This window comes from Impatiens glandulifera, chromosome 6, assembly GCF_907164915.1.
Source record: "Impatiens glandulifera chromosome 6, dImpGla2.1, whole genome shotgun sequence".
NCBI classification, from domain to species: domain Eukaryota; kingdom Viridiplantae; phylum Streptophyta; class Magnoliopsida; order Ericales; family Balsaminaceae; genus Impatiens; species Impatiens glandulifera.
The window spans coordinates 160,928-172,528 of NC_061867.1; the positions used below are offsets into that span (position 1 = coordinate 160,928).

Consider the following 11,601-nt stretch of genomic DNA (forward strand, 5'->3'; position numbering starts at 1 on the left):
TTATGTGTTGACCCACCCATAAATTTAAAACGGTTAAAAATAAAATTAAAAATGTTATCCGTAATTTTTTTCACGATTTTTTATATTATTACTCGTGCAAATGCACGGGCTAAATGCTAGTATATATATAACATTGTTGTTGAATGCAAACAAAATTCTGACACTAAGACCAAGATTGTTGATTAGTTATAATTGAAGTAAAATCAAGGGACAAAAATTAATTTAAAATATTAATTGTAATATATTATTATTATTATTTATATATAATTAAATATTTTATATATTAATAATTTAAAAAATAAATACTTAAAATATAAAATTAATTAAAATAATGATAAGAAAATAAAATTTATAAAATAATTTTATATATTTATTTATTTTGATAAATAATAACCTTTTTTAATATAAAATTATTTATAAATTCATACAAATCTTATTATCCTAAACTTAAAATTGTAAAAATAACTATAGATAAGAACATGTACCTAAATTAGCCAGAAAAACTACATCAACAATTTAAGGGGAACAAATTAATTCTCACAAAGCCACATTATTAGAACCTCAATATGAAATTATTTTCAAAATGTGTATCATCAAATTCAGATACAGTTCATAATGCAAATACAGATTCAATGCTTATAAAAATTGTCCAACCAAGAGTAGTCTATCATTCTCACAATAGATAGATAGATAAATGAAGAACAACAATAATTAAGAACTGAGCATGGAACCAGAAGAAGAGTCCCTCCTGCATTCTGCCAACATGTCCATGTAGAACTGGCATCTACTGATTTCACTTCCAGAGGTGTTTATGCACTGCAACCACAATTTATAATAATCATCATAATAATATCAATACAAGTTGATGTATTAACTAACTATACAACATAACTCAATCATGAACCTAATCTAATCGTGATTATAATAATTGTATGTTTCTATTTGCAAGGATTATGCAACTTTCTATCATCTAAATCCTTTGTGGATCAATATTCTAAAACCTCATTTATCTCGCTACTTAAAAGGGGGTAGAGGGAACACAATTCAAAAACAGTTTCTGTCATTAGGCCTTACTTTTTTTGCACTTACAAAGGAAGTCAATTTCCAAATATCACAAGTGTTACATGCCCCGCGACTGATAACAGCATGAATAAGGATTCAAACCAGTGTTTATTTGAGTGGTGGACATTGAAGAAAAAGATCCCTCTTTCTTTCAATTGAACCGCAACAAGTTTGTTAACTCCATCCAACTATCAATATTAAGGCTTGGTTTGATCTAGGCTATATAATGTTTTAGATAGGTTATTTAGGTAAAAAGGACATTAGGGGTATAAATATATAATGAAAAAATATATGGTATTTTGATATTTTGGTTGATGAATAGATTGTGGATAGTGTGTTTTATAAACAAGGCCTAAATGTTACATGGTCACAAATCAGAAATCCTATTTCTAAGGTAAGTCTACTTCCCTAACATTTCCAAAACAAAAGTAACTGGAATTAAACATATATGTAGTTCAAATGATGTTAATGTTTAGGTACTTACATCCTGGAAGGCCTTGGAATGAACACCGCAAGCATCAGATCCGAAACTGCTAGCTGAAGCTCCAGGAGCAGCAGTTGCTTCAGAGGCAACAGTTTCATGTTGAATGGTACGAGGACCCATGATAGAATCCACAGCTCTGTGTGCTACGCGACATGAATAATTTCGTAAAAAAATATAAAGGTGTCACCCGCGCATTTAATTTTATGCTTTGATTAAAAATCAAATAATTTAATCAAATAAGTCATCTTTAATGCCATTTCTTCAAATTCTCCTGTAATTATTGATTTTTTTTTTTTTTTTTAGATAAAAGCAAATGATGACGGGATAAAATAAGAAAGAAATAAACAACATACATAACTTGCAGGAAGGGAAACCTCGACTCTTCAGTCTCGAACTTGAGCTTAGCCTTCGCTGTTATATAGATTCTTCAAGAGAAAGATACTTTCGACGATCTAGGGTTTCTTCCATTGCTTGCTTGCTTTCTTGAACCATTTACCTTCTCAACTATGGAGCAACATCCAAACAATACCAGTGGAAGTGGGCCCGCCAAGGAAGAGTCCACCGTGAAGGTCCCGGTTAAGGATCCGAAGAAGAAGAAGGATGAGAAGAAGGACGAAGATCTTGTAAGTTGTAATACTGTCTTTCTTCATTGATATCACGATTTAGAGAGAAATAGAAATGTTCATTGTGCCAATTTTATGATTTTCAAAACTCCCCCGATTGATGAATATAGCCGGAGGAGGATTTGGCGTTAAAGCAGCAATTGGAACTGTATGTAGAGAGAGTGCAGGACTCCGACCCAGCAATTCAGAAGGTTGCCCTCGAGAGCATGAGGTAGATTAGACTTCTGTATCATTTAGTAAGTTAGAAGGATTTTCTTCTAGGGGATGCTATAGTTTTGATAGTTTAGTTTTTCAATCTAATCATTTTCAATTGCCATGGTTTACTTTTCCAATGAACATCATCTGTAATTATTATTATTTTTTAATCACCTTAAATTATGGCAATACTTATTCCTTGGGCAGTTCAGTGAATGAGCTTGTTCACTATTTGTCTTAGGTTTCCCTTTTGTTTGTTTGTTGATATGTTGTAAAAGTACCTTGCATGCCAGTCTATTGCTTATGACTGTTATAAATCAGTGTCTATCAATGACATTCATGGTTCTGTTTCATACAGTCCATTCCATAGGACATTGCAATTTGTAAGTGCGGTGGAGATCATTTTTTTTATAGTGAATAATTATTAAAAACTTCTTTTGCATGGAATGATTTTTTTTCTTAGCAGATAATGTTTGGATACACTCATGCGATTGTTTCTTGTAGGCAGGAGATAAGAACTTCAACTAGCTCTATGACCTCAGTTCCAAAGCCCTTGAAGTTCTTACGTCCACATTATGTTACTCTTAAGTCTTATTACGAAACAATGGTTGAATCAGATTTGAAGGTGTGAAATGATTTTTCTGTGGTGTCATTATTAGTTTCAGTCACTGCAAGGTCATTGATTTAGATTTTCCCCTTTCAACTGCAGAAATTCCTGGCAGATATACTTTCTGTTCTGGCAATGACCATGTCTGTAGAGGGAGAACGGGTATGCTCCTTTACTTGTGAGATGATTCTTTTGTCATGCACATTCTTAATTCATGATACTTACAGTTTCTTAGGTTCCAAATTATTTGTTGTTGAAGACTTATCTTGAAGTCTCATTCACTATATGTAATCCGTGGGTTTTGGGGGCTAATGGGATTTCCTTTGTCATAAAAAATGGAGAAAAAAAGAGAGAAGACTTATCTTGAATAGCATCCTAATGATAAAATAAGTTTTTGAATGTTTGGATTTATTTGATGGAAGAGCACTGTCCATACTGTATTTTTTTTGTGTGAATGTGATCTTTGACAATTGATTTAGTTATATATTCAGGTTCTAGATATTGAATCATTAAATAATATCTGTGATTAGATATTTGGTAAGACCTTTTTATCGTGCTCTTTTAAATGCACTGCTACTAATATGATTTGAATGCTCGTGTCCTTCAGGAAAGCTTAAAATATAGATTGTTGGGTTCTGAAGGTGATATTGGGTCATGGGGTCATGAATATGTGAGGTGAGCACTGCCTCATAGTATAGATTGGTCTCAGTTATTGTTGTTGCCGTACCTCCTCTTTCTCTCTCTTTTAGCTTTACTCTCATTTTTCTATCTGGGATAGGAGCTTGCACCCGAGTCAATTTGTTTATACAGGAAGCATGACCAATTGAACTACTAGTGCTTGTATAACCATATGCATTTAAGGCATGCTAGTATGCATTCATTTGTTTGTTAGTTTTGAGATCCCGTTCTTTCTAATTTTGATTTTGTCCCTAAACCTAAATACTGTTGGTTCTCCTGGACAGGAACTTGGCTGGAGAAATTTCACAAGAGTATGCTAAAAGACAGGTTTGATATTTTATATTCTGTATGACGTTGTTTGTTTTGGTGATAAGTGGAGTTTGAGTTAATCACAATTGCATTTGATTGGCAAATATATATAAAAGTTCAACTAAAATTGATAAATAACTAGTGCTTTTGACTTCTAGTTTCTTCATAAATCAAATTGGGGGTTAAATTTAGTGATATTTGGGAAAGGTCTATTATGGTGAGAATCCACATTTCTCAAAACAGAGCCTACATGCTTTTGATAATTTTCTAACCAAAGTTTATGTCAAGAGTTTTACAACATGCAGTTCATCAACTATCATCTTCCATTTATAATTTTGTTGAAGCTCTCCTCTCAATTAACATTGTGTAATTTCACTGCTCCCATTCTCTTTTTGCCTGGTAGCAATAGAGATGAATTATCTTACATATGCATGCGGATGACAGTAGAGATACTTATTCGTGTAAATTAGTACACAGTTGCAAAAGTTTATTTAATTCTCCGTGCTTGAAATCTTTCAGAGTGAGGAGGTTCCGTTTGATGACCTTATGGAACTTGTCCAACAAATTGTTGCTTTTCACATGAAGGTATGTCTAAATCATGGTTGTTGTCCTGTGAAATGATGATATGTTGGATTTTTTTTTCTTAATGTCATTTGTCTGCAGCACAATGCTGAATATGAGGCTGTAGATCTCTTAATGGAGGTATAGTTTGGCTTAACTAATCTTTATTTTCACCCGTATGTACTTTTTTTTTGAGAAAATAACATATTGTCATTTCATTAAATAAAGAAACCAGTGCTCAAGAGAAAACAAGGACAGACCCTTGTTTTCACAATTCAAGAAACAGAAAATGAAAACATTCAACATTACATGCAAAGTCATTTTACAAAAAAACAGATCTGTGTGAACTTTTGGATGTCACATTTATTGCATGCCTTGGATCATTCAGGTTGAAGATCTTGATTTGCTAGTCGAGCATGTTGACAGTACAAATTATAAGAGAACCTGCTTATATCTCAACAGTTCAGCAAGGTTAATTCTAGTAATCTTGAACAAGTTCTTTCTTTTATATACTCTGTTTGGTTGTTTACACAATGGAAAATATACCTTAATATTTTCCTTCTTTTTTTTTTTTTCCATTTTCCTATCTTGCTTCCCTTTACACATTTTTTTCCTTACAATAAATGCATTTTTCACCGCTCATCATCCGTTCTTTATGCTGCAGATATCTTGCAGGACCAGATGACATGCTAGTTTTAGATATTGCCTACACGATCTATATGAAGTTTGAAGAGTATCCTCTTGCACTTCAGATTGCATTATTCCTGGACAACATGCAGGTTCATATTTCATTCAGGATATGAAACTACATGTCTATAGGATGAATCAATATGAACAGAGGAAGAGTTCATTATGAGAAATGATTATTATAAAGAATATTCTGTTTGTTTATTTTATTTAGTCTTTATTTTGGTTCTGATGGTATTTTCATATTTATCATGACAGTATGTGAAGCAGGTTTTCACGTCTTGCACTGATTCGTTAAGGAAAAAACAGTTATGCTACCTGCTTGCGCGACATGTAAGTCCGTATCATTATAACTTCAGAGTTATGTTGGTGCTTTAACCCAGTGTTATATTTCAAGTACTTGATCTAGGACTTTTGAGTGGTTATGGAGAATATATTTATATAACTTCTCTTTGATAAGTTTTTCCTTTTTTCTCTCATGGATTATGTCATTTCTTTTTGCTTTTGTGCTGTAATGTATTCAGGGAGTAACCTTTGAGCTTGATGAAGAGGTGATTCCAGATGATGAAGAAAGGGAGGCATTGCAAGAAATCATCAACAACACCAAGCTAAGTGAAGGATATCTTACCCTTGCTCGTGATATAGAAGTGATGGAGCCGAAGTCTCCTGAGGATATTTACAAGGTGGTAGAGCAGTCTCAATCTTGCCCTTGGTTTTTCTTTTTCAAGCTATAGCTACTGATTACTTGCCTATACCCTTCAAAATTTTCCATGTTCATTAGTATTGTTACTTTGCATATGATATTTCATGAACATTTTGGTGCTCTCTTAAACATTTTTCATCAAACTTCAATGACTTTGCTATAATGAAAGAGGAATTGTTCCTTATCCCTTGATGTGAAAGTATCTTATCCTATTTGTTTTTTTTTTGTACTTTTTTACAGTACATGAACCATATTAAAAAATATTTATCACTTTGTTGCTTTTTATCATCCAAGACTTCTTTTGTTTCATATACACTTTCTTGTATGCATCAGTAGTTGAACCATAACAAATTTTTATGTTCATAAACTTTTAGGCGCATTTGCTTGATGGCCGATCTAGTGCTGGTGCAAGCATTGATTCTGCTAGACAGAACTTAGCAGCAACATTTGTCAATGCATTTGTGAATGCTGGTTTTGGTCAGGTAAAAGATGTACCATGTTTTAGCTCCTAAAATGAATGCCCTTTGAGTGAAGATATAATATCCTTGTTGTTTGTTTTGGCAGGACAAGCTAATGACAGCTCCATCAGAAGCTTCCAGCGCTACTCCCTCTGGGAACTCTGGGAACTGGCTTTTCAAGAACAAGGAACATGGAAAAGCTAGTGCAGCGGCTAGTCTTGTATGAACTCTGAGGATTAGTCTAGCTGCTATTTTAATTCCTTTCTACTTGAAGACTCACAATGCTTTCAAATATTGTAGGGTATGATTTTGCTCTGGGATGTGGATTCTGGACTTTCTCAAATTGACAAATACTTTCACAGTAATGACAACCATGTTATAGCTGGTGCTCTGTTAGGAGTTGGTATTGTGAACTGTGGGATCAAGAATGATTGTGATCCTGTAAGCTCTTACCTACAGATTTATGAAAACTGAGATCCATCTTCATGTCATAATTATTGTTATCCTTTTGTCAGGCATTGGCTCTTCTATCTGATTATGTTGACAAGGAAGATTCTTCTGTCAGAATTGGTGCTATTATGGGTCTGGGCCTTGCATATGCCGGTGCGCAGAATGAGCAGGTAATCTTTTTTCTTGCTCATCAGAATTTCATATTTACTGTTTTCACTGGATAGATATCTTAAAGTTTCTCCATGTGATCAAAGATATAAATGATTGGGTACATATACTTGTTGAGCTTCTGATTTTTTTTTGTGATGCATTTCCTTCCGCTTATCTGACTCATCTTCATTGTTTGCCAGATTCGTAGTAAGTTGACTCCTATACTTGGAGATGCTAAAGCTTCTCTTGATGTTATTGCATTTACTGCAATATCACTAGGCTTGGTATATGTTGGATCATGCAATGAAGAGATTGCCCAGGCTATAATATTTGCTCTGATGGACAGAAGTGAATCAGAATTAGGAGAGCCACTCACTCGTCTTTTGCCACTAGGACTTGGTCTTTTGTATCTTGGGAAACAGGTAAAAATAGTTATTTTAGTATATGTAAATCTCTATTTTGTCCAGAGTCACAATATGGATTTTCTCTCGATGCTTGTTAAGTTTTGGTTTATAAAGAAGTTGTATGAATTTAACAGAAAATAGTCTGAACGTGTAATGTTGCTTTTGCCATCTATTCGGCTGATTTTTCAGGAAAGTGTTGAGGCGACTGCTGAGGTTTCAAAGACCTTCAACGAAAAAATCCGAAAATATTGTGATTTGACTCTGCTTTCCTGTGCCTATGCTGGGACTGGAAACGTGCTCAAGGTGATAATCAAATACTAATCACCTTTCAGTTGGTTGTCACAAGCATAATATATATATATAATTTTTTTTTTTTTAAAAGGTCAATGTTTTATTAAAAAATATACAAAATGCGTTCAAACGTTACAAAAAGGGAGGGAAAAAAATAAAGCAAGAAATAAAAAATAAGTATAATATATTATTAGGAATTGTTTTCAATTAAAAGTAATGTAGTCTTATTCACCAAAGTTTTCTGAATACGTTCTAGTAATTGGTAAGCTTTTTCACTTGTATTGGGCAGATGGTCTGATTTCTTAATGTTTTCATACAGGTGCAACATCTCCTTGGGCAATGTGCACAACATCTTGAGAAAGGAGAAACACACCAGGGACCAGCTGTACTTGGGATTGCTATGGTTGCAATGGCCGAAGAGCTGGGTCTTGAAATGGCTATCCGTTCATTAGAGCATCTTCTGCAGTATGGGGAGCAAAATATTAGAAAAGCTGTTCCTTTGGCTCTTGGTCTCCTTTGTATCTCGAACCCTAAGGTAATTTATCAGAACGGCGTTAGATCTGATCTTGGTTGGTTTGAAGTAGATAAGTGCTTATTTTATTGACCTCCTGATAAATGTGGCGTGTTTGACTAGGTCAATGTTATGGATACATTAAGCAGACTGAGTCATGATACGGATTCCGAAGTAGCAATGGTATTTGAAATTAGTATGCTTACTTTTTAAGATATTGACCATTTATTTTTTCCACGTAAGCTTGATGTACTTGTATCTACTGCACAGGCTGCAATTATCTCATTGGGGTTGATTGGTGCTGGAACAAACAATGCTAGAATAGCTGGCATGCTTCGTAACCTGTCTAGTTATTACTACAAAGAAGCTACCCTTCTCTTCTGCGTAAGCATATTTCATTGTAGTATTGAAAATGAATCTAGTGTTGATTTCCATATGCTTATAGCATTTGTTTGATTTCCTTTTAGTTGATTTGCATTGCTATATACTCTTTGCAGGTGCGCATTGCCCAAGGTCTTGTCCATTTGGGGAAGGGATTATTAACTCTGTCCCCTTATCACTCTGAACGCTCTTTGCTTTCCCCGTATGTATTATTTTATGCATTTCGTGTGTTTTAAGTTGCAAAATAGCATGCAATAATTTTTAAGCTCAATAAATTAATTATCTCAGGAGGGAGTGGTTTCATCTTTAAGCCTATATAAGAAATAAGAATCGTATTGATGAATTATAAATCTGACTGGTGTTTAATTGTTGTTATCACAACCTATTTTTTCCTGCCTAATTGAGTTTTATAATTAATTGGTTTGTTTCATTGGGTTGATCATCAGGACTGCACTAGGTGGGATAATAACGCTGTTACATGCATGCCTTGATTTGAAAGGCATAATCTTGGGGAAATACCATTATGTTCTTTATTTCATTGTTTTGGCAATCCAGGTTAGTCTTCTGCGGCCCCACTCCAGAAACGAACAAACAATATATATTTAATTCAGTGAGCACTTGATGTGACGAGAATGAATTAATAAGTAATTGTTGTGTTGTTTCTGGTGATGAATGAATGCACAGCCAAGAATGCTGATGACGGTAGATGAGAAGCTGAAACCTCTTCCTGTGCCAGTTAGGGTAGGGCAAGCTGTGGATGTAGTTGGACAGGCAGGTCGACCCAAGACCATCACAGGGTTCCAGACCCATTCAACTCCGGTTCTTCTGGCTGCTGGCGACAGAGCAGAGCTTGCCACAGACAAGTAAGTAGAATATTTGTTGGACAATATATTATTATTAGTGTTTAAATTCAGATGCTTATACTTGTTTGTTTTGCAGGTATATAGCTCTATCTCCCATCCTTGAAGGCTTTGTCATCTTGAAAGAAAATCCAGACTACAGACCAGAGCAGTAATATAGCTTGTTTCTTCCATAGTGTTTGGAATTTTTCATTCCTGGCCTTTTTCCAGGGTGATTGTTTTTATAGAGAGAGTCTGTCTGTCTGTCTGATGCTTTGGCAGCAAGAAGAAGACACTTTGGGTTTCTAGGGAGAAACACTCCTATTTTATTATGTTTAGGGGAGTGACTGAACTGCTGCTAAACATTGTGGCATGATAGTTTTTCAGTGGTGTGTGTGTGTGTACAAGTAAAAGTAGTTTTGCATAAACATTCTTAACTAATATACTAGGCAACTACTTTCAACCCAACAGAAAGTCAATATCTCTCTCTTAAAATCTTTTATTTTTAATTCATGTCCTTGTCCTGCTGGCCCAGCAATAATAAAGTGTAGTAACTCGTGATCCATTCTAGGAGGAGGAGGAGGATGATTTGATAACATCACATAATTCATGACATTTAAAATGGACAAACAACTAATATATTATATAGTCTTCTTACCTCCATAATCAAAATTACATTTATTATTTTATTGCAAAAAGGAACTTACTAGTTCCCCTCTCTTGTTAAGAAATTCAATTAGACTGGGACTGGACTGGACGGATCTCAATCCCCTCAACAATGAGGCCGCTCTTCCAGTTGCCTCCTTTCACCTCCATGAAACTCATCTCCAGATCGCCATCATCATCATCATCTCCTTCTTCTTGCCTCCTGCTGCTGAAATACTCTCCCATCTTTATCTCTGACCAACCATCTCTTCTCACCTTAGGCTGAGGAGGAGGAGGCTGTTGCTGATTCCCCTCCATTCTATTATCCTCTTCCTCCTCTCCTCCTCCTCCACCAGAGGAGCCAGCGAAGGAGAATTGTCGTCTCACCAAGCTGGTAAAGTTGCGGTGAAGTATCCCAAACCTCCTCCCCGCCGGATACCGGGTTGCCAGCCTATCGTTGTTGTTGTTGTTGTTGGTTCTCATTCTTGTATGGTCAAGAAAAACAGTTTGAGTTTTGCATGCACCCCCGCTAATCCTGCAAGATACCTCCACGGGTTGATGATCCATGCCATATGCTTCAGATGTCCACTTGAATACCAGGTAAGCTCCATACAAAGTGTTTTCAGACAGCATCTTCCTACTTAGCTTTCCATGAATCTCCAGCCAGCAAACGCTGATCAACTCTGCCACCTCCGGGAATCTGTATGTAATACAAACAAACAAACAAACAAACATAATTATAGATAGATAGATAGATAGAGTTGGCTATTAATTAAATAATTAAATTAAATTAAACCTGGATTCGGGTAGAGATGTAAATCTCCAGTACATTGGGGAGTCACTCCATACAATGGTCAGGTCTCTAGCAGCCAACATATAACACTTGAGCCCACTCCGTTTTTCCAATGAAAAGCTCTATTATTATTATTATTATAAGTGAGTGAACAAGTGAGAATTAATTAACTTTGGATAATTAACTTTGGAGGAAAGAAAGAAAGAAAGAAAACACCATATCTATCTATCACAGGCAGACGATGATGATGATTGAGAATGAAATGATAACTTCCGGCAAGGTCAGGCCAGGTTAGGTTATAAATAAATAAATAAATAAATAAACCCTTAGGATGTAGTAGGTAGGGGTTACAGCTAAAGCTACCTTAGTTCCGCTGTCGATGATGAGAGGGTTATCGGCAAGGTGGAAAAACAAGTCCTTGGTGGTTAGAGGAGGAGGAGGCGAAACCCCCCTCGCGATTATCTCCTTGTAATCAGAGGGTAGAAATGCCTCCCAGACAGCGTCGGAATCTGCCGCCGATCTGAAGGCGGAGGCCACAAGGGACAGCCTGCAGGCATCTTGGGGGGTCGTAAGAGAGAGGACGTGAGCTATGCAACCCTCGGGCAGTTTGTTGAAGAAATCCATTGCTGTTTCAGTACTACCGTTATCATTCACCACCATCCTTCCTTCCTTCCTTGTCTATTATATACTGTTGACAGTTGTTGTTTCAAACGCACCACACACGCACATACATAAGATGTTACTGGAAGAGGATGAGGAAGAAAGAGTCT

At 35.6% G+C, this 11,601-nt stretch overlaps 3 protein-coding genes across 3 annotated transcripts; 1 reads left to right on the plus strand and 2 right to left on the minus strand.

The window, feature by feature from the left end:
* Positions 1-550: 550 nt before the first annotated feature.
* On the minus strand, positions 551-1,689 carry LOC124942690. Its single transcript, XM_047483236.1, has 2 exons — positions 1,547-1,689; positions 551-816 (listed from the first exon to the last, which is right to left on the minus strand). The coding sequence occupies exons 1-2, from the start codon at positions 1,664-1,666 to the stop codon at positions 712-714; spliced, it is 225 nt and encodes a 74-aa protein (XP_047339192.1). The 5' UTR covers positions 1,667-1,689; the 3' UTR covers positions 551-711.
* Positions 1,690-1,898: 209 nt separating this feature from the next.
* Positions 1,899-9,895, plus strand: LOC124941134 (26S proteasome non-ATPase regulatory subunit 2 homolog A-like). The gene is made up of 25 exons (XM_047481400.1): positions 1,899-2,169; positions 2,280-2,380; positions 2,869-2,989; positions 3,074-3,133; positions 3,579-3,646; positions 3,934-3,976; positions 4,478-4,543; positions 4,622-4,660; positions 4,908-4,990; positions 5,184-5,298; positions 5,465-5,539; positions 5,731-5,889; positions 6,284-6,391; positions 6,474-6,587; positions 6,668-6,808; positions 6,883-6,987; positions 7,168-7,389; positions 7,561-7,674; positions 7,982-8,197; positions 8,297-8,356; positions 8,444-8,557; positions 8,671-8,756; positions 9,001-9,109; positions 9,239-9,417; positions 9,494-9,895. Exons 1-25 carry the CDS (start codon positions 2,053-2,055, stop codon positions 9,567-9,569), a joined length of 2,691 nt encoding a protein of 896 aa, XP_047337356.1. The 5' UTR covers positions 1,899-2,052; the 3' UTR covers positions 9,570-9,895.
* LOC124941135 (F-box protein PP2-B11-like) lies at positions 9,718-11,601 on the minus strand. The gene is made up of 3 exons (XM_047481401.1): positions 11,195-11,601; positions 10,835-10,953; positions 9,718-10,738 (listed from the first exon to the last, which is right to left on the minus strand). Exons 1-3 carry the CDS (start codon positions 11,489-11,491, stop codon positions 10,126-10,128), a joined length of 1,029 nt encoding a protein of 342 aa, XP_047337357.1. The 5' UTR covers positions 11,492-11,601; the 3' UTR covers positions 9,718-10,125.

Coding starts and splice junctions, on each gene's coding strand:
- LOC124942690 (XM_047483236.1), bottom strand. CDS start 1,666: ATGGGTCCTCGTACCATTCAACATGAAACTGTTGCCTCTGAAGCAACT. Junction 817..1,546: donor ATTCCAAGGCCTTCCAGGAT/GTAAGTACCTAA, acceptor TTGTGGTTGCAG/TGCATAAACACCTCTGGAAG.
- LOC124941134 (XM_047481400.1), top strand. CDS start 2,053: ATGGAGCAACATCCAAACAATACCAGTGGAAGTGGGCCCGCCAAGGAA. Junction 5,890..6,283: donor CTCCTGAGGATATTTACAAG/GTGGTAGAGCAG, acceptor ATAAACTTTTAG/GCGCATTTGCTTGATGGCCG. Junction 8,558..8,670: donor AAGCTACCCTTCTCTTCTGC/GTAAGCATATTT, acceptor TACTCTTTGCAG/GTGCGCATTGCCCAAGGTCT.
- LOC124941135 (XM_047481401.1), bottom strand. CDS start 11,491: ATGGTGGTGAATGATAACGGTAGTACTGAAACAGCAATGGATTTCTTC. Junction 10,954..11,194: donor TCATCGACAGCGGAACTAAG/GTAGCTTTAGCT, acceptor TAATAATAATAG/AGCTTTTCATTGGAAAAACG. Junction 10,739..10,834: donor ACATCTCTACCCGAATCCAG/GTTTAATTTAAT, acceptor TATTACATACAG/ATTCCCGGAGGTGGCAGAGT.